At 37.6% G+C, this 22446-nt stretch overlaps 3 protein-coding genes across 5 annotated transcripts; 1 reads left to right on the top strand and 2 right to left on the bottom strand.

Annotated features, from left to right (window-relative positions):
• Window positions 1-2240: 2240 nt before the first annotated feature.
• trpv6 (transient receptor potential cation channel, subfamily V, member 6) lies at window positions 2241-9991 on the top strand. Its single transcript, XM_044208922.1, has 17 exons — window positions 2241-2512; window positions 2731-2878; window positions 3018-3115; window positions 3212-3334; window positions 4503-4643; window positions 4843-4941; window positions 5115-5290; window positions 5402-5548; window positions 5663-5742; window positions 5832-5967; window positions 6481-6567; window positions 6657-6733; window positions 6817-6982; window positions 7184-7250; window positions 7385-7653; window positions 7779-7885; window positions 9151-9991. The coding sequence occupies exons 2-17, from the start codon at window positions 2748-2750 to the stop codon at window positions 9407-9409; spliced, it is 2163 nt and encodes a 720-aa protein (XP_044064857.1). The 5' UTR covers window positions 2241-2512; window positions 2731-2747; the 3' UTR covers window positions 9410-9991.
• On the bottom strand, window positions 9719-17499 carry si:dkey-26c10.5 (uncharacterized protein LOC563797 homolog). Of its 3 annotated transcripts, none has more exons than XM_044209107.1 (7): window positions 17171-17499; window positions 16767-16871; window positions 13005-13109; window positions 12582-12710; window positions 11877-12028; window positions 11675-11772; window positions 9719-10633 (listed from the first exon to the last, which is right to left on the bottom strand). In XM_044209107.1, the coding sequence occupies exons 1-7, from the start codon at window positions 17280-17282 to the stop codon at window positions 10492-10494; spliced, it is 843 nt and encodes a 280-aa protein (XP_044065042.1). In that variant the 5' UTR covers window positions 17283-17499; the 3' UTR covers window positions 9719-10491. The 3 variants fall into 3 exon arrangements, with proteins under 3 accessions (XP_044065042.1, XP_044065043.1, XP_044065045.1); XM_044209108.1 differs by having other exon boundaries at window positions 16767-16868; window positions 17171-17497; XM_044209110.1 differs by lacking the exons at window positions 16767-16871; window positions 17171-17499 and adding an exon at window positions 13205-15006.
• A 257-nt stretch (window positions 17500-17756) lies between these two features.
• zgc:92606 (uncharacterized protein LOC100000242 homolog) lies at window positions 17757-22203 on the bottom strand. The gene is made up of 5 exons (XM_044209153.1): window positions 22013-22203; window positions 20456-20545; window positions 20110-20188; window positions 18966-19084; window positions 17757-18296 (listed from the first exon to the last, which is right to left on the bottom strand). The coding sequence occupies exons 2-5, from the start codon at window positions 20543-20545 to the stop codon at window positions 18231-18233; spliced, it is 354 nt and encodes a 117-aa protein (XP_044065088.1). The 5' UTR covers window positions 22013-22203; the 3' UTR covers window positions 17757-18230.
• Window positions 22204-22446: the final 243 nt, after the last annotated feature.

Genomic DNA, 22446 nt, shown 5'->3' with positions numbered 1-22446 from the left:
TTAAAATGCTTCTTACATGTTAATGAAAGCCTTGTGTTTAAAATCTGACTAATGTAAAAGTACAGAAGTATAATTAGAAAAATATACTTAAAGTAACAAAAGTACTTATCATGTGAATGGCTCCTTTTTAGGATTAATATATTATATGATTATTATCACTGATGCATTAATGTGTAAGCAGTTGGTCGAGGTGAAGCTGATTTTAACTAATATTATGAAAACATAAAACTAATATAATTTGCAGTTTTCTAGAAATTAGTGTTTATATCTTGAAACAAAAAAGAAGGTTGGCACTAAAATTATGAAAAAGCTGAAGTTAGAAACAAGTCGATTTGCATAGAGAACAGGCTGAAATAGTCCTATTACGCTGGCAGATTTTTTAATTTTATTTTTTATTTTTTGCTTTTTATAAGAAAATAAAACTTTAAGGACTCAATTACAGAATAAAATGACTTGATGAGAGGGAGATGTTTTTATAAAACAATGCATCTGTTTCAGAAGCTCATCAAATGTGTTGAATGAAAAATAACCTGCAAAATATACAAAATAACTAGTAGCTGTCAGATAAATGTAGTGGAGTGAAAAGTACACTATTTATCTGGGAAATCTAGTGTAGTGGAAGTATAAAGGAGTAGAAAATGGAAACACTCATGTAAAGAACTGTACAACCTCAAAATTATACCTAAGTGCAGTACTTGAGTAAACGTACTCAGTTTCTTTCCTGGTAATTGTACTTAAGTAAAAGATCTGAATACTCCACTGAGAATATGTAATGCTGAATTAAAGAGAAATATGAGAATTACTCAAAAAATGTGGAATTTTCCATTTGATCCTTTTTAAAGGATCAAAAGGAGAAAAACAAACAAAAAAACATTTAGAGTAAGTTTAGAGGTTAAGTCAAAGTTTGTATCAGAGAAAGAGCTAAAGTTATATAAATGATGACTCCATGTTGAACCTCTTGACACTATGGTAGTCTACTTGGTTAATGTAATGCTTTTGTTTTAATAATGATCACTGAGCTCTACTGTATTAAGTCACTCTGAATTTGAGCATCTGTCAACTGTCAGAAATGTACCAGAGATGTCTGTAATAATTGTTTGCTGTGGTGTCCTGACTCAAACTGACAAAGTGTTGTGAAAGAACTGCTGGTACGTATGTCTAGAAACAGTAGACACACAAACCACAAAATCATGTTTTTATGGTGTTATTGTTTCTTTATTAAGACATTAACAGACTGGAAACCACTGGTCTTTATGACATTACTTAAAGATGGCACTCTCCGTCTGGTAAACAGCTATTATCTCCACAATACTAAATGATTGCCGCATCTGAGACCATTATCAGGGCCTCCTATAGAGTCTTCCTAAATCCTGTTTATCCTGTGGCTGACCAGCCTGTTAGTCACGACCTATAAATGGTGCAGCAAAACACCTGTACACTACATCCGAGACAACCAGAGATGTTGTAGAAGTTGACTGATTCAGCAGTTTACAAATAATTCACGTGTGGAAATGAGATCTCTGATTCATGTTCAGTCGGCTGCTTTTTGCCAAATTAACTCTCCTGAAAATAATGAATGATAATTTCATAAAACAAAATGAACCATTAGCTTTGTTTTCCGCCTTCAGAGGAAAGTGACATGATGTTGCCAACCACCAAACGATCATTATGGCCTTCGTAATGTGGCAATTACCGTGTTTGTGATCATTCCTGTTGACACATCAATGGTGCTCAACATGTTAAATCATTGTGAATGAAAGCTAGTTTGGTGTGCATGTATGTACAAGATGCAACATGTTGGAAAATCATACATCATGTCCACATTTACTCCACCAAATAATCCCAGTTTCACCTGGAGAAATTTGCCCAGTAATAGAACAGAAATAATGCAACTTGGACAATCGTGCCTTAATATCAGGTTTAAATTACAAATCCGGGTTCACACTTACATGCTTGCAATTTCCAAACAGGTTTCCTTAACAGTTCACTAGGAACAATGACCACAATGTGTTGACTGTCATGATGTTGCTGAATTTTCATAGTGGCCATGCAGGTTTTGGTGGTAGTTAGTGGAATGCAGATAGGCCTGGTGATAACAGAGATATACTGGAATTAGGGATTGGACCATTGTCACTTCACTTTTAAGGTGACAGAATACAGCAAATAATTTCAGATCAGCGTGATAAGGGAGTTCCTGTTCCAACTGTGCATTGAACCTTTAAACGCAACTTTCCCTGTGGGATTCCTGACATGCGGTGAAAGTCTAACTGCTCATTACCACCTCACTTTCTCTGTCTTACCTGTCCGCTGTTTACTCATCCTCCCTCTCCACCCATTCATTCTTAATGCCTCCACATGTCTCCTCCCTCAGGGATGGGTCATATATAATGGTTATGCCACAGGGATTTCACTTCTCCTCAGGGACATTTCAAATGTGTTGTTTCCAATTTTGACTGAGTGTTATGACTGAGTATCACCAGAAGTTGAGGAGCTGCACTTTTATTGTTTAAGGGTAAGATTGAGACACTTTCTTCTTTTTCGTTTATTTGTTTTATTATTTCATAAACAATACAACTGAATAAAATAGATACCAAAATAATCCATGTTGGAGGCCTAAATGATGAAGTAATTGACTCTACACTTTATTTCATTGTCATGTTTTTTTAATTCATTGCTTCTCTCTGTGTGTGTTCTTCAACGTGGACCTCACCTTTCGTTTGTTTCTTCCAGTCGAACATCAGGTGTCAATGTCACCATCTCTGGCCAGATCTGCTCCGAGCGAGCTCAACCATTGGTGGAGCCAGCTGAGGTTTCGCCTTCAAAACAAGAAAGGATGGAACGAGATGTTGGATGAGACATTTCTGCTCTACACCAAACAGTAAGAAACTCATATAAGATACCATTTTCCACTGCTTTCTACAATAAATTAGATTGTCTAAATTAATTATGCAAGTGTAAGGCCTAACCTGTTTAAATATATTACATGTGTTGCTTTTCTTCTGTCCTTCTTCCCTTAGCGTAAATGATATTCCTCTCTTCTACGTGGCTAAAATGAACAGTGTTGATTGCATCAAGAAACTTCTAAGTTGTGCATCCACTAATATCTTTGAGAGAGGTAAGGCTGCACTGCAAATTTCAATTTCAGTGTGTTGTTATTTCAGGGTAGTGCAGTGTCAGTTGTAATCTGTGAAATTGTAATCCTCTCACTCAGGTGCTCTTGGTGAGACAGCGCTTCATGTTGCTGTGATGAATGATAACCTGGAGGCTGCTGTGGCTCTGATGGACGGAGCCCCTGAACTCATCAATGAGCCAATGACTTCCGAGCTCTTCCAAGGTAGACACACATGAACTCACAGAAACAAGCACAAACACACATCATGTTGTTAAAATTTTATTGTAAGTGTATGTGATCACAGGTAAAGTTATCAGCTTCTTGTTAAGCAACTAAGAAAATTAAGAAGAATTTAAGAGGCAGACTGAGATAAGATATTAGAGATGAAGGAAAAGAAGAAGAGTGGAGAAAAATTGATTAATTTAACCCATTCAGTTCCTTGCTTTCATCATTAATCTGCCTCTCAAGATTCACTTCAAATATGGATGTATTGTGCATTTTCTTTTCTCAGAATAACAAGGGCTATTTTAAAATGAAGAAACATTTGATGTTACATTTAAGAGTTAAGATTATATACATGTAAAGTTTAGGTTTGCCTAGAAATATCCATTTACAAAATGCATTTATTTCACTTCTGAAGGTGTCAAATATGATAACTTATTACAGGACAGTAATTCAACTAATTAGCAAAATGTGTGAGATTTTTGGTGACAGCAAATATGGGAACAATCATAACCAACAAATAACATAGTAAAAACTACAACAACAAATCTTCTCTCAAAGTAGCTATTACTCAACTTTTACTCCAGTCAAACCATGTCACTAACCTTACTTCGTACGAGTCTTCACATAAGTTTTAATACCTGAAATGTGAATTATTCACAAAAGCACCTAACCAACACTGGCAACAATTTACAATAGTGAACTTTACTGCTTCTTCCCCCACTTTAACAAAGCAGGACACAATCGAATTTGATGCATGCGTGTTGTTTGGACAGCTATGACAACACGCAAGGACGGATTACAGCCTGTGGCGGAAAGTAACTAAGTACATTTCCTGAAGTACTGTACATAAGTACAACTTTGAAGTACTTTTACTTAACTTACATATTTTCATTGTGTGCTACTTTATAGTTTTACTCCACTACATTTCAAAGGAAAATATTTTACTTGTACTGCCCTACATCTATCTGACAGCTATTGTTACTGTGGTGTTGTGTTGCTACTTTTTTTCACTGCACTTTTTCTGTAGAGCATGTCTAGACCATACTCTTTATATTATTTACAGAGACCCAACTATTCCCACTTACACAACAGGTGGAAATGGTGAAATTAAAAACAGTAAATTTACAGTGGACTGATTTACACTGCTCTCCCTACTCTCTCTCAGGTATTACTCCTCTCCACATTGCTGTGGTGAATCATAACATCAATCTGGTTCAACATCTGATTAGTCGTGGGGGTGATGTGGCTACACCTCGAGTCACCGGTTTGTACTTCAGAAAGAGGATAGGAGGACTTATATACTATGGTAAGTCAGCAAGCCTACAGTAAAATGTATGGGGTGGCTGTAGCCACAAAGAACCCCAAATTGCTTCTAATAAATGTGTCTACAAAAAAAATTAAGTTGTTTTGGACCAAAGTATTTGCCAAATAAATATAATGTATGTTTTTATGCTAAGTGACACAAAATTGGATGGTGTTTTTCAAAATGTACATTTGGTCACCAGGTGAGCACATCCTGTCTTTTGCGGCATGTGCTGGGAATGAGAGCATTATCTCCATGTTAATTGATGCAGGGGCCAGCACCAGGAGCCAGGATTACCGTGGTATGAAATGCTTCCTCTTGTAGGAGAGTTACAGAGGAGTACAGTATTATTTTACATCCATGTATCAGTCTGATATTTTGATTATTAATGGTCTTCTGTTTTCTCCTCTTGCCCCTACTGTCTCTTGTCTACAACTTTTTTCCCCTCCTTGTATTTACTTGTTTTCTGTCTAGGTAACACAGTGCTTCACATTTTGGTTCTGCAGCCCAACAAGACGATTGCGTGCCAAGCCATTGACCTGATTATGGCATGCGATGCAGAGCTGGACCACTCAGTGCCACTTGACATGGTGCCCAACTACCGAGGCCTTACACCTTTTAAACTGGCTGCCAAAGAGGGAAACAATGTGGTGAGTAAAGCCTGGGCGGGGGCTCACAGGGTGAAAACCCAACATGAAAGGTGGAGCAGATTATTTCACTAATCCTATCCTCACTGCTGTGATTCTTTCTGTCTCTCTCAGATATTTCAGCACCTGGTTAATAAAAGACGTGTAGTCCAGTGGAGTCTGGGCCCTTTGACCTCTAACCTGTATGACCTGACAGAGATCGACTCATGGGCCGACAAGATGTCAGTCCTGGAGCTCATTGTGGGCAGTCACAAGAGAGAGGTACAATACAAGATATACAGTGTTCTGGTGCAATCACAGACTATTTGGTCATAAATAATGAAATAATGTTGATAGGATGCTTAAAACGTAAAAATTTTTTGTTTTGTTCTCCAGGCAAGAGGAATACTGGAGGTGACCCCTGTGAGGCAGCTGGTTAGTCTGAAGTGGAACCTGTATGGAAAACATTACTTCAGGTAAAATGACATCAGTGTCTGATGTAAAATATCTGAACTGTACACATGTCCAGTCTTGTTGAACAATGTTTTTTTTTCTCTTGTGTCAGGCTGCTGCTGTTACTGTATCTTCTGTACATTGGGACCTTCACACTGTGCTGTGTATTTCGCCCTCTAAAGGACGCTCCGGAGAACTACACAAAGTCAGACATGGACAAAACCACCCAAGTCCAGAAAACACTGAATGTGTGTTTGAGTTATAAATACACATACTATGTGATATTTCAGTGTGACCACATAAAACTTTGATATATTGTAATATATATGCAGGACCATAAACAGGGATGGAATATAACTAAGTATATTTACTTAAGTGCAAGTATATGTATACACACACCCATAATATCGCTTTTTACTAAAGTTAAAGATCTCAGTACTTGGACAATCACTGGACCTCAAGAGGCATTTTACCTGAAATTATTTTGGGGACAGAGAAGCCCTGTTTATGCAGGGTACTGCTTTAAATAAATAATTTATAAAGATTATATCTTTAATTATAAAGATGAAGTAAGACCAAAATCTAATCACACAAATACTATAAAACTACAAAAAAGCAGGAGCTTTAGCTCATAGTTAACCTAAACTGTTCATATGTATAAATGTGTAAATGTCAAACTGTGCAACTGCATATGACACACAGTCTAATAATAATATGCTTTTAATATTAACACATCTATGTTTCCTCTCCCCATGCTTCAGGAGAGTTATGTGACACACAAGGACAACCTGAGGCTGGTGGGTGAGATCATTAGCATCCTGGGAGCTTTTGCCATCCTGTTGCTGGAGGTGAATTTCTGAGACATCTTCTTACATACTGTATGGTATAATACAGTGTATTGCAATGCCACATCCTCCTGTATCATCTTTCCCAACAGATCCCTGATATACTGAGAGTGGGGGCAAAGCGCTATTTTGGCCAGACAGCACTGGGAGGCCCCTTCCATGTTATTCTGTAAGTAGAAACACTTCTAAGCAGTAAAATAAAGCATACTGATCTGAAATACCTTTTAACCTTTCTGCTGTTGTCTTGACCAGTATCAGCTACGCATGCTTGGTGGTGCTGCTGTGTGTGTTCAGAGCCTGCGAGGTGAAGGGAGAGGCAGAGGTGATGGCAGTGTGTTTAGTTCTTGGTTGGAGCAACGTCATGTTCTTCGCCCGAGGTTTTGAAATGCTCGGCCCATATGTCATCATGATACAGAAGGTAGGACTCAGCTCAGCCTGGACTCAGACACAGTGGTGCATGCTATAGGAGCTCACGAGTCATGTAGAAATAGTAGTTTGTTCCACACACACCTGTACAGAAATGTTTTTGAAGCAGATGTATTCAGTTGTTGTTTTGGTTTTTGAGGATCACCTATTTGTGTTTGCAGACTGACCTACTCTGTGTCTCATTTCCCCCTAGATTATATTTGGAGACCTGACAAAGTTTATGTGGCTGAGTTTCATTGTGCTCATTGGTTTTTCCACCTGTGAGTATATTTTGGGCGACATGTACAAACCAATCTTTAACCCTCACAAAGCTTGTAAGATAAGAAATTCTTGAAATAAGAGGATTTAGACTTTTCTACTCCCTCACATACTTTTTAAAAATGTTTCTTCTCAGCCCTGTGGATGGTGTATATGACCCAGGAGGCTGGGTCCATTCCTGCATATCGCTCCTTCCCCATCACCCTATTCTCCCTGTTTGAGCTCAGCGTGGGCCTCATAGATCTGCCTGTGGACCACACAATCATTACCCCCCCAATCGTCCATGTGCTGCACTGCACCTTCTCTGTGGTCTCCTACCTCCTTCTGCTAAATCTACTGATAGCCATGATGAGTGACACACACTGGAGGGTGGCCCAAGAGAGAGACGAGCTTTGGAGGACTCAGGTAACACACACATGGACTTTAAAAGAATGCATCTAAAGACACGAACATAAAAGCACAGAAACACCTTACCATCATGTCCCTGTGCATTACTATGTCATAATTACAGCTATAATGATGTTGTACAGGTGGTAGCCACAACTTTGATGCTAGAGAGGAGGCTGCCCCGCTGCCTCTGGCCTCGGCTCGGGGTGTGTGGGCTCAGCTACGGTCTGAGGGAGCGCTGGTATCTCAGGTAAGACATTACTGCTGTAACAGGAACAGAAACAGAGGCTTTAGAGCCCCTAAAAATGTGGTTTCAAATTAAAAAGTATTTAGTGAATATTCATTATTAAATGTACAACAATCAAACGTAATGTATTATTATTTATTAAGAGTTTAATACTCAGAAATTATGCTAATCTGCTTCATCAGGACTGTGTGGGTGTGGTCAAATCAGATTTGATTGATAGTGACCTGGCAATATAAGCAAACAACACACCAACTTAACATCATAAAATTTTGATTCAAATGTTGCTAAATCCTGATTCGTGCACAGAAACACATGACCTCACCTTTTTCCAACTGAGTGCCGCCCACTTTAAACCATCGAGAAAAGCACAGACGAAAAAACACTTACAGAAATCTCTCATGTGAAATAAGCAAAACTGTTTGAACTTTGGTAGAAAATAGTGTGTTCATGTAGGACCTCATCGGCCATCATAAGAAGTTGAATTTAAAAAAGGTTTTCAGGGCCTTTAAAGAACAAACACCCTTACATAGCAAAAATGTAAAGACATTGAATTCGGACATTATACATGCAGTGACACCAGCAATAGAAACTTTTTTCAGGCTTACTATTTTTGCTAAAAATAATCACACAGGGAGAGGCTTGTCCACTGACCATGACCTAAGTTGTCTTTAATGCACTTCAGCCACAAGTCATGTTGTGCTTTGAATAAGAAGCACAGCTCTCACTCTTGCAGATCTTGCACTATTATTATCACACCTCCTCCGCCTAGATATGGACTACAACAGCTTTACACATGCTATATCATGTGGGTTATCAAAAGGCATATTAAAGGTGCATTCCACTGATTTTATATGTGAAGATTAGTTTACTACTCATGGGGGGAAATAGTGAGACCGTGAAAACAGTTGTATAATGTCTTCTGTGGCTCTGGAGGAGCTTTGTCAAGTCTGAGAAAATAAACCTGATAATGTCATCAGAGGTTATCTCAGCTTAGGCTTTCTGATGTCATTGAAAAACGGAAAGTTTGCATTACAAACTAAGGGTTTGGAGTTTTAAACGTGAGTATTTATGAGGCAGGGAAGGTCCAACAAAAGACGCTATCGAGCTGCATTATGGGAAACGTGCTGCTACCATTTTGACCGTTCTTTCTTTGACTGGTCTCCTCTCAGTCCTCCACCTTTAGGGAAGTGCAATACGAAATTGCTGGATCACATAGTGAAAGTATTTTCTTTGAAGCAACTGTGACTACTTATTTATCATCTTTGCAGGGTTGAGGACAGAAATGATCCAATGTTGCAAAAGATGCAGCGTTACATCAAAGCTTTCTCCAAAGACGATGAAAATGAAGAAAACACTGACACAATAAAGGAGTCGATCTCAGGAACCCCTATGCGCAGACCTAAACACACAGGAAAGTTAAACACCAGGTCGTCTCTGACAGGGTGGCAGTTGATTCGCCATAGCGCTTTGGGTTTGGAGATGGGGCAGGAAGAGCCGGAGGAGGACCAGGACATTAAATATGTCTAGGAAGAGATTCTGCATGAGCCTGAAGTGCATTCTCTGAGGCCTTCCATCATCTTACAGTCCTGGACATATGAAGTAGACGTAAAGTGTTGATGAATATCAATGAGCAAACTTGCAAGACGAGGACTCAACTGGCTCAATCTGTCTATATAGTTAGCGGTGCAATTACTCCTGCAGTATTATGCTATAGATAAGAGTGTGTTATTTTTATAGCAATATAAAACATATGTAGCAGTAATATATGCTAAGATAAAGTGAAATGTAGACATTCAACTTATGTAGTTGCATGAACATTTTTATAAGAGAATAAAATCTTGTTGAAACAAATTTATTGGTCTTCATTTGTGGAAAAAGTCAGACAGCAATATAAGGAATCATACAGTATCTAACAGTGAGGTACCCTGATTAGTGCTTAAAAGTGCTCATAGGCATAACGGACTACAAATTAGGCAACACAATGCTACAAGAAAATAATCTGACTAAACAGCCATAAAACTTATATCTAAGAAGCTTCATCTTTCTTTGCTGGAGACATGGTACTGATTGAAGTATGAAGTGGAAATAGAAATAATTTGAAATGTTATTGAGGAGTGAATGCTTGTTGACAGAATTTTGTTTTTTTTCATTATTCTGTTAAAAAAGACGGTGTTGCATCTGCAGCTGATAGACAAAGTAGGTGTAGGCTTGGCAAGAAGCTGTGATCCATTTCTTCTCAAGTGGGTTTCCACTGCTGAGTTGCATGAACATTTTTATAAGAGAATAAAACCTTATTGGAACAAATTTGTTGGTCTTCATTTGTGGAAAAAGTCAGACAGCAATATAAGGAATCATACAGTATCTAACAGTAAGGTACCCTGATTAGTGCTTAAAAGTGCTCATAGGCATAACGGACTACAAATTAGGCAACACAATGCTACAAGAAAATAATCTGACTAAACAGTCATAAAACTTATATCTAAGAAGCTTCATCTTTCTTTGCTGGATACATGGTACTGATTGAAGTGTGAAGTGGAAGTAGAAATAATTTGAAATGTTATTGAGGAGTGAATGCTTGTTGACAGAATTTTGGTTTTCTCATTATTCTGTTAAAAAGGACTGTGTTGCATCTGCAGCTGACAGATGAAGTAGGTGTAGGCTTGGCAAGAAGCTGTGATCCAGTTCTTCTCAGGTGGGTTTCCACTGCTGAGGATCCCACAATCCCCTTCTAACATAACGTCTGCCCAATAGCTGCAAACAGAAGAAAAGAATATTGACTAGTAAATTGGAATTCACAGGATGTTGTGTTTTTTTCGTTTCTAGTAAAGCAGAGAGAGAATAAATCTGGGTGCTTTCTTCTTTTTTGCAATATACCTACACTCAGAGGCCGCTTTAGTAGGTACACCTGTACAGCGCCCGGCTCGGGCTATCTGAGGGGCAGGGGCGAAAAAAATAAAAAGTTCACCAGCTGCATGTGGTGGGGCACCAGTGCGCAAGTCGTGATGCATTTATGGTGAAACAGTTCCAAACCTTTTTCTAGCATGTAGGGAAGCCTATATGGCACTGCATTGTATTTTCTCCAATGGAAGGGCACTCTAGAGGGCACTGCATCACGTTTACTTGCACATTGGGCCACTGTGGAGGGCAACTCATCATGTTTTATCTACCATAGAGGCATCGAAGAGGGCTCTTTTGCAGCATTTTTTCGAACATGGGTGATTCAATTATATATTTTAAGCAGGTCATAGTTAGCGGTAGTCAGAGATGTTTCTAATATTCTGCCCCCCTCTGATAAAAGATTTTAAAACTTACCTCAATAATAAACTTAAAATAATAATTGAATTTACACATTTCCGACAATGACAAAAACTGAACATTATGAACTTAGTAAAGGTAAAATTTATGGCAGAGCTGTTGTATTGGATTGCATTAGATTGTATTGGTGTATCTAATAAAGTGGCCACTAAGTGTATATTTTTATTGAGTGTTAAATGCGTAAAGAGCAATTCCACAAAGCTAAATGTATCCCCTTTTCTATCTAATTTTTCTCTTTCCCACCCAGAACACTTAACATACATGAAACTGGCACATATGTATATCTAACCCACCCTCATGGAATGTGATCTATACAGATCTAAACATCAACGTCCCAAATATGAATAAAAATATGAACCGACCACAAAAAAATGAAGAAAAAAACAAACAACCAAAGACTGCATAGATAAAAAGCTGTAGCTACAGCTGAGATGATTATTCGATTCCTCAATTAGTCACACATTCCCCAAGAATCACCTCTCTTGCAGCACAGTGTTGTTGACCCAGGTCCATGTTTCGCCTTTGTTTTTCAGCCCGATCCAGTATTTCATTTTCCCCTCCTTAGTCAGAAAACGCTAGAAGAGAGAGTACCATTGACATTTACAAAAACTATACTGTGCAAGTTATTACTATTTTATTAACTGTGTGGTTAATGGTTGGGAAGTGATATCAGATCCACCTGAACCCTCTGGCTGGTAATAACAGCCAGAGATCCTCCTCTAGCGCTGCAGTTCCTCTGGCTCTCATCCCAGCTCAGCCTGAAGGTGGACAGGAAAAAACATGATCGGCCAAAGGTCAGCCACCCATCAGCGCACTGCTGACAGCCGAGATCTGGAAGGAGAGAGGAATCAGTACAGAACATTCTCGCGCAAGGAAAAGAAAAGGTCACTCTGCAAATGTGGACTAAACCGCACGAATAAATAAATGCAGTTCAGATGTGTCAATAGATGTCCTCCAACATTTAAATAAGTCCAAAGCAGACCTAAAGCTTTCCTTCTTTTCTGTATCTTCAATTAGCTCTGTTTTTTTATGGTTTTGGTTTTACATTTTTGCCCATATTTTGTGGATGCATGCATGTTATTTTTATATGTATATGTCTGTGTGTGATCAAATACCAATTGCAATAGAAGAGGAAACAATAAAGCTGACTAAACTCAGTTTAATCTTGGTTCAAATGAAAGAAAGAGAAGTTCTCAGTTCTCTAAAAAACAAGCACATGAACTAATTTCCTCTGGGGCCTGTTAAAAAAACTATTTTGGGCGACTGTGAAAGCAGAATTGTTACTAAAAACACAATGATTGAGAAAGTATCATTTGTTTTTCTTTGATCTAGGTGTTTCTTTGGGTTTTCTACATTGCATTTTTCCTCCTGGCATCACACTCACATTGGGGTTGAATGTTGTTGAAGTGAGCCTGGCACTTCTCGTAGTTGCACGTTGGAGCAAATGAAGGATTTTGCCTGCTGTCTGCTGCTATTTCCGCTCTCTCCGGGCAGACCGTGGATCCAGTTTGGACTAGAAATCAGAGCAAATGGGAGGAGTTGTGAGGGAAAAGAACAATGCCTGCAGGCTGCAGTAGTGCAATCGGACACGCTTTGTATTCTAGTATCTTAGTTGTCTGTTGTTATGAACAAAAATAGAACAAAAGCAATGTGATCCTGACATATATTTTCCATTTTTCTTTTATTTCTGTACTGCCAGTGAAAAACTACAATCCATTTATAATCTGCTTTGGTGTTACAAACATAATACAGCCAGCAGTGGTTTGTTTTTTGACATAACTTCAGCTCCATGGCTGCAGATACTCACGTTTCACACTGAGGATTATGACGACCAGCAGCAGGACCAGGCTGATTATTGTGAGGAATAAACACACAGCACGGTACAGACGGATGTTTCCCTCAGTCTGTTTGCCTGAGGAGGAAAACATCAGCCTTATGTTAGTGGGATATTTTAATGAGCACAACACAAACCACCATCAAACGCTGAAAAACACTGCTCTGGCCTACCTTTTCCCCCCTCCAGTTCAACAGATAACTTGGACTTGGGTGACAAGTTTGCACTGGCTTCGTCTTTTTTATCTTCGCCATAGCTGCGACAAAATTTGATGTACATGGAGAAAATTGTCCTGGGATTTGTGATGAAGCTTGTTTATTCTGTCCTGCTCCGTCTGCCTGTCCTGCTGACTCACGTCTGCCTCCAAGAGTGCAGTCTTAAGACACCCCCCTGGTCTAGTTGCCATAGCAACATGACTGATTCCTAAATTATTCATGGAGCACAGTGCTTGACTTGTCCTTCAATTCCCAAAACTTTCACTGTATCTCTCTTTGTGTCTCTCTTAAAGAATGAGTGTGTGTGAGAGACACAGACAGATACTGTAGACCTGGAGACGCTGTACTCCAAAACAACAGATAGGATTTCTTTCTCGAGGTCATTTCAGATGAGTGTTTATGTCGAACACAGTTCTGTGAGACAGAACATACAGTCATCACTGATACGTATTTAAAACATTAAATATGTGATCAAAGTGCAGATTTTGTGTAGCAAGGGGGAATCAAACCAGCAACCACCAACAGTCCTCACACTCAAAGAATGCAGTCTTAATAGTAGATGGGCGAGTTTCATTCTACCCAGTTAAAGAAAAGATAATAAACTGTGATGCTGTAGCTGTAGCGCGCTTTATTTACTTTATTTTGCACAGTATTATTTATTCCTTTGCACTATTTGTATTTGTTTACAATTTACAAAAACACTCGACTTGTATATAGACATAGTATATTATTGGTCATTGTTGCTTTTTATATATACACCTATTTACATAATAGTTCTATGTTTATGTTTACCTATCATTGTTCAGCTTTGTTGTCTTTGTTTTTAGCTGTATGTCTATTTCTTTCATTCCTATAAATTGTTCTTGGAACTGTGTGAGTACATTGAGAGCAACGTAAAACCAGAGTCAAACTCCTTGTATGTGTACACATACTTGGCCAATAAAGCTAATTCTAATTAATCACTGTGTATAAATAGGCTTGTCGTTCCAAACAGTAACCCTCACTGCTGTGCTATTTCACCATGTCACTGCTTTCTTTCTTTTTTACCTTTTTTTTAAAGAATGGCAGCTGTGCTAGAACGTACAAACATTAAACAGAACAGCAAAACAGTTTATGACATTGAACAATGTAGTTATAGTGAAGGTGAAGGACGCTGCAATTTCACCAAGGCCTTTTGTTATTTCCAGCCTTAGCTCTGTTTTGATCTTATACATTACAGATATATACACATAAAGTTTGCTTTCTAGATGAAGAATAACTTGTGTTTGTCATCTAAGCATAATTTAGAAATATAGTTTTACTCCCATGCTTACAAATTGAATGATGTAAACAAAACTTTTAAAGCATCAGAAAACATAAATAAATTATATCTAGTTCCTCTCTTATATTAGTCTGTGTATTAAAAGAAATGTTGCTTATGCCATTATAATAAATATCTATCTGTAATAGATAATAGATGTTAATTTGAATAACATTTGCACCCGGTTAACATTTAAATCTTTGGAGCTAACGTCAACCATAGTGAGGATGATGCTTTCATGATGATAAACACAAAGGATGTTAAATTTCGTATGTTGAATACATACAAGAATTTTCAGGCAAATTACCATTATACTTTGTAAATTTGAAATGTAAGAAAATAAATGGACTGTACTTGTATAGCGCCTTTCAGACAACTCAAAGTGTTTCACACTACATATCACATTCACACACTGATGGCAGGTACCAACTGCTCATCAGTTCAAAGAAACTAATTCATTCACACACACACTCACACACCAATTTGGGGTTCAGTGTCTTGCCCAAGGACACTTTGACATGTGGGCATCGAACTACCGACCTTCCGATTGGTGGACGACCCGCTCTATCACCAAGCCACAGCCGCCCTCAATAAGAAAAGAATGATTACTGTAATATTTAATTAATGATTACTTACTACTAGAGCTGAAATGATTAATCAGTTAATCATTTCTATTCAGCGATTGACATAAGAATGATCAACACATTTCATAATTAATTAATCGTTTGAGTTATTTTTTAAACTAAAATGGCAAAAATTCATTGGTTTCAGCTTCTCAAATGTGAATATTTGTAAGTGATAGTAAACTAAATATCTTTGGCTTTTGAACTGTTGTTTGAACAAAATAAGCTATTTAAATATGTTAACTTGGGTTCTGGGAAATTGTGATGTGCATTTTTCACTATTTTTGGACTTTATACAGACCAAACAATTAATTGATTAATTGAAAAAATAATCATCAGATAATTTTATATAATCGTTAGTTGCAGCCCTTCTTACTACATGTTAACTTTGTTTTGATGCCATGTTGCAAATATACAGGCTATAAAATTATTATCAGTTACATCAGAGAAATGCAAAAACTTCTAACACATTTTTTTAAATGACATTGAAATTGTGAAAGAAGAAAGTTTTTAAAAGTAGGTGAAAATAAAATATTTACAAATTTTAAAAAATCACCTCAAATAATTTGAGTAGTTTATAGTTTTTCTAAAGTTATTTAAAATGAGTCATTGTGGAAATGGCATTGATGTTTTGAAAATTAGTTTAAAATATGTGTCCTTGATATCCCTATTTTTATGTTTATATGACACAGAACAAAGACCTAAACATATTATCAAAGCTTATTTCAAGGTGGTTTGATTCTTTAAAGGAAATTAAAAGATGTTGGAATTTAACAATGACCCAACCCTACAGTCAGTCCTTAATTAAGTCTCTAGAGCCAAGTCAAACAAACACAGACACTATCACTGTAATGAACATGGTGGTTATAGTTTTGGCATACCACTTCTACACAGAATTGCTGATGTAGGTTTAAACTGTCACAACATAGCTTCTGCTTTTTTCTTTTCTTTTTGTTTGGATCTGCTTTCTGGGAAACAAGTCATGAATTATCATATACTGCAGTTATATATCTACAGCACCATGGAGACAATATTGATTCAAGATAAAGAATAGATCAACTGACCATTTGACAACACAGTGATTACTCAGCAATGTAGGGAAGTTGATGCAAAGCCCTTATGTTTTTAACCCCAGAACATCATTGGTACCCATATACCGAGCATCAGTGATATCGGAGAGGTGAGGTGCCTGCGCAGAGCCCAAAGCATAGGACAGTACCCACCCCAGCCACAGCCTGTTCACCCTGCTGCTGTCTGGAAAGAGATACAGAAGCATCTGCTGTCATACCACCAGACTTCAGAGCAGCGTCTTTCCTCAGGCTGTCAAACTCCTCAACTCCACCTCATCCTCCACACTCCACCATACATAAATGACATGGAACTTTCTGTCATGCTGGTTTTGCACATTACCATACCACTACCTTTGTATTAATATATGTATATAAGTAACTGTATATATTGTTTTTATTCTATTCTAATTTTAATATTTGTATATATGTGTGTGTAGCGTAAAAGGAGCTACAACTTTCATTTCCTCATACAGCCCTGTGTTGTAAAACAATAATAAATTGACCTTGAACTCTATATAAAAATGTACCTGCGTTTGTCTTAACTGGAGCGCCACCATAAACAGCTTCTGAATAGATGTCCTCAAATGGACTTTGTAGTTTAGCGTAGGGGTCTGGTTCTGCTTCCTCTTCTTCTAGTCAAACAAAAATACAAACATATTTAAACAGAGACATTAACTTGAAATTAATCTGAAATTTGTTTCCAAATATTAAATGCATTAGGAAGTAACTAACGACAAGTAAAATGCATTAGCAAGTAACTAACTGCGAGTAATATAAAGTACAATATAACATAAAAACCTAATATTAGTATATTTTTAGTGTTTTATTCAACTTTTTAGAAATATTTGTCATAAAACAACAGTATAATTTTCATTTTCAGTTCAACAATATAAGCATTTATAAATGTTGTACTTTTATTCTCAAGTGGTACCTGATTTAATTAAATTTCTTGTGCTCTCAGTGTTTCCCTCCAGCACTGGTTTACTTGGTCCTTCATTATCTTCATTTCTTTCCCCCTCGATGGTGATCTCCTGCATCTCCATGGCTCTTCTCTTCTGCTTCTCTAACTTTCGTTTTGACCGGGAAGTCTTTCAGACCTGGCTATTCAACTGATCGTGTTACGTAACCTTTTGTCATGCAGACGCAAACGCAGATGAAACGCCAGATACAAAAAAATGTGTCAAGATGGCAATTCTTTGTTTGAAAAAACAAAAACCACTAATATTCCCAGACCTAAAAATGCCCAGTGAAAATATGACTCATCTAATCGGTAAAGACGAAACACTTCTGCATGAAGATTTCTCGTGTCTTTGTCCTTCCCCTAAACCACATGTACACAGTTTACAAGAGGCATTAGGGGAAGGCGCTTGTGGTATTTACATATTGTCTTAACATTTTTTAATTTTTTTTATCATTTCTATTCATTTCTTTTTTATTTACATCTAAATCCACAGGTGTTGCAGATGGAAACACACAAATATACAGAAACAATATTAAAAGAATGAATCATAAATGTATGCATTTTAATCTTTATTTTCCACAAAAGTTTATGATATTAATTTACAAAAAAAACTATTTGCATTAAATACAGATGACTGAGAAAGATGACGAGAGCTCCCTCAACATGATTTCGATAACTTCCTTTTGTGATGTATTCTTTCTTTCTTTTCACCCTTCCTCTTTCTTTTCAATTTACAGAAACAATTGAAGTTATGTTGATTCCAGGAATCAACATAACTTCAAGTGTAATAAAATGCATCACGCTCACCCCGAAATACTGACAAAGGTAAATCCTACCACCAACCCTCTGCCTTGTGCAAAGCCTTTCTTCCACCATGTACTGTAGTTACTGTATCAAAACTAATAAAAAAGAATAATAGTGGTGTGAAGCATTACAAACAGCCTTAACTCTTTATTCCTCAGACAGTTTTACTTTGACTCCTCTCATTCTCTCTTCTGTCTCTCTCTTTCTCCAGTCTTTTTGTCCACCTTCAGGCACCGTACACACTCTCATTACTGTAGGTCATGTAGAGAAACAGGTCCTCTTCGTGATGCTCCTGAAAACACAACAGAGCAGAAAATAATGCATAATTCAGCATGACAAGTGTGCTACTTTAAACTACAACTTTCATTTCATTTTGCAGCCCTGTGTTGTAGAATGACAAATAAATAAATAAATAAATAAATGAATGAATGAATGAATGAATAAGTAGCTTGAACCTTGAAGAGTGTGCGCATAAAATGACACACCCACACTAACCACAAAAGGACTATTTGGACATGATAAATGCATTCGGAAATATATCTGTCAGCCTCATTTACTTGGGGAATACAAAGCTTTTTAGAAAATTCATATCCAAAAATGACTAAATATGTGCTAGCTTTATATCTTCTTACCCTTTAACAACATCAAAATACACACAAACTTGTTTTCAGTACACTACAAACTACTGGTTTTTATATCAATTACAGATTTACTAAGTGTCATAAATCTGGTCAGTATCTTTATTAAATGTTTATGGGTTATGGGCAGGTTTTACTGGTAGGCTATTGTGAAATCAATAAAAGTGATTGCTGTCTAAGCAGATCTGTCTAGCATGATAAATATATTTGTACTCCTGCTGGTGTGCATGCGTACATGTGTGCATGCGTGCGTGTGTGCACACGTGCGTGCATGAGTGTATTGGGGAGGATCTTCATGTGAACATGTGAAAGGGTGCAGTTACCTCATATACAGCAGAGAGAGGGGAGCTGGATGGGGGAAGGGAGTTGTTGACGAAGAAGAAGAGTGCCTCCTCCGGTCTCAAAGACACACGCTGACGGATCAAGAAGCACAACTGCCCCACTTAAAAAAGGGAAGGAGAGAAAGAGAGCGAGATGGTTAGCAAATGGCCATATGAAGAGGAAGAAAACAAGCAACTGTGGGACATGACCAGTCACTCGTCAGTCTTGAGACAGATTCACATTGCAGCATACTGTCTGGCTATCCAATAAACCATTTTCTCAGCAGACATTTTGGCTCGTCATAGCAGGAAAAGCACAGGTGGAATTAAGAACATTAACGATGGCTCAGTTCCATTAAGTGTCCCACTAAGCCGTGAGCCGGCACGCAAAATACCAGGACCTCCCCTTAGTGGAACGCAGCCATCATTAATGATTAATTATTAAATACACCTGTGCTTTTCCTACTATGCTACATGCTACATGTAAAAATGAGAGCAGGAGGAAAAAAAAGGCAGGCCTGCATCACTGACAGCAATTGATTGATCCATCCAGGTTTGGATAGTGCATCAGCAGCAAGTTAGCTGGACATAGTCACAAGTGGCTCGTGTAATTGATAAATCAGCCAGGCCAATATATCGACCAATATAGCTTGTTGTAAATATATTTTGTATAATATATATTGAAGCTGACAAGTTTTTTTTGAAACTGTAAAATGTCCCACTCATTATGTATCTTAGTCACATTTATATAAAAACAAATTTTAAGGGATCCATAAGAAGATTGTTTATAATATAATGTGTTTATGTTAAAAATGTAAAATAAATAAATAAATAAAAATAAAGGCCAATGTATCGTTTTTTAGTTACTTGGCTGATAGTACTTGTTTACTTTTTAAATTTCCAAAAATTGATATCAGTATCTGCCTCAAAAATAAATTGGTCCATAATAACCATCAATAAAACTGTGGGTGATTGAGCTGTTCTTAGACAGGGCCATCTTTTCTTTACATTCTGCATATTCTGGGAGGTTTCTTGCAATGTGGAAATCTGTGAGATTTGCCCAGCTTGTGAGATTGCTAGATGTGAGTATTATTGAAGAGGATGAAACTGGGCTTTCAAAGTTTTTGCATGCGTTTGTGTGTATCACCTGTTAAATCTGAGGGCACTAGGTATTTCTTCTTGTCCAGTTCAGGAGCTCGTGACCTTGGGGCTCTCTCCACAATGATCTGGTTAAGAAGACCAAACAGTAATCAATCAGTCACTAACAGAGAGAGAATGTGTTCATCTGCCAAAATCTAAACAACAAGAAATAGATTCACACTACTTTACAGTTGAAATTAGTTCAAGAAAACATAGAACTAGTCTTTTATTAAGAGAACTGGCTTTAATAACTTATTATATTAACATAACTTCCTAACCCAGTTTAACTGACTGAAGGTCACAAACAGTAAATGCAACATGTTATTAAAACTTTAACCAGATGTCATACTGACCGGTATCTTGTCAGGATGCTTGGCCCGAACTCTCTCTCCCTCTGCTCTCCTCACCTCCAGTGGTACTGAGCGCTGGTACTGACTGCCCATCTGAAAACAACACAAGGAAACAAACCACACCAGACAACATGAAGTCCCTCACAATAGCATTATTTACCAAGTAGACAAAGGAGAAAGAGCACTGGCTGACTTCACCAACCAGTGCATTCAGTCAACAAGTGATACTGACCGCCTAAAGAGGACATCATTGTTTATTGCAAGATGAGATACAGGCATCTTTTAATCAAGTGTTTTGTAGGGGCCATGTTAGGGGTGGGCGGTATGACAATATACATTTGTCAACTGTAAGAGATTTTGCATTTTTGTTTATACCAAGGTAGCTATCCCTATAAATCTGGTGGCATTCAGCCACTGTGGGCAGGGTTGCAAATCTATGAGGACAGCTTTATCCTTGTTGGAGTTACAGGATTTTTGCATCAGTGTGATGAAGATGAAACATTTTGAATTATTATTGCTTAAAATTGATTTTTTTTAATTTGGAGCTTAAATGATTAGTCGATTAATCGATTTTCCGAAAAAAATTATCTGTAATTATTTTGATGATTGATTAATTGCTTCCGTGATGATGGGAAAAAAAAGCTGGTTTACTTTGTCATAGATCATTGTGAATTCAATGTCTTTGGGTTTTGGGTTTTCTTTTTAATAAAACAAGACATTTGAAGACTTCACCTTCAGCTCTGCAAAGTTGTGATGGGCATGTTTCAACTACTTTTTTACGTTTCTTAGACTAAAATTAATCGGAAAAAATAATCTGCAGATTAATGACAATGAAAATGCTCATTCTTGCAGCCCTAATTTAATTTCTTCAAAATCTCTTATCAAAAACTGGATTCTTAATTGAATTTCCTGTATAAATATTAATTGATGTGATGAGATTAGATATCGTTACATAAAATGTATATAGGGTGATTAAAGATTTTACCTCCAAACCATGCTGTCAGAAATGAGAGCCTTTTAAAACCGAATAAAGTCAGTTCCAATTATTCTTATATCAGGAACTCCAAAATGTGAAACACTGTTTACAACTAGCTGTGGGTGGAGTAATTTAAACAGCTTTATCTGTGGGTTGAGAGTGAAGCTAACGATGAAAACTTTCATCCCCACAACATCCCTTCATGGTCAGCCACTACTGGCTAACTACAAACTCACCACACTTCTCGTTTTTTTGTTTGTTTTTTTTTTTTTGAGTGTGTGCACACACCAGTTTCTGGGTTCACGGTGGTTTCGGTCATCGCGAAGTGAGGCCACGTCACTTTTCACAACAGCATTGAGATCAGCTAACTTACCTTCCTTCTAAGACTAATATACAGAAAACAACCAAACCAACTACACAGATCGTTGGAATTAACTGACTGCTAACGTCTCTACATCTATAACATAACATGCAAAGATGGTTTTGCTAACTGTATGCGAAATAAGCTGTTTGTGGTGCTAGCTAAAAACGGTAGTGCTAACAACTGAAGCTAACGGATCAACAACATGTTACTGTTCACATACCTTTTAAGAAGGACAAAAACAGGTTTTACTCAAAACGGGACAAATACAGATAAACCCAACTGGTCCCTTGTGTCGTCAAGTTTCTCAAAAGAAAATTGTTAGCTCAAAATTCAGTCATAACGTACGCGAATGCGATCTATTTAAAAGATGTCGACTGGTTGACTCTGCTGAACGAAAACAACAACAAATACTGAAACGCCCGCCCACCACATTTGTGACCAATCAGAGACGTGCGTGTAGATTGAGAGCGGAATGTGTCCATTCAGAGCGAACCGAAGGTAGCGTTACACTGCGTTCATTGGATGAGTACTGCTGTCCATTTACACTTGTTATCGCCCCGTTTTCTCTGAGTGATGGCATTTATAACCAATAGCAGGTCTTGGAAACTAGGCCAGGCCGACGTGGAGTAACGCCTATGGTCACGCCTCAGCCAG

Source organism: Siniperca chuatsi, linkage group LG9 (assembly GCF_020085105.1).
Source record: "Siniperca chuatsi isolate FFG_IHB_CAS linkage group LG9, ASM2008510v1, whole genome shotgun sequence".
NCBI lineage: Eukaryota > Metazoa > Chordata > Actinopteri > Centrarchiformes > Sinipercidae > Siniperca > Siniperca chuatsi.
The sequence above is the reverse complement of the archived record's forward strand: the minus strand, read 5'-3'. Positions and strand labels throughout refer to the sequence as shown.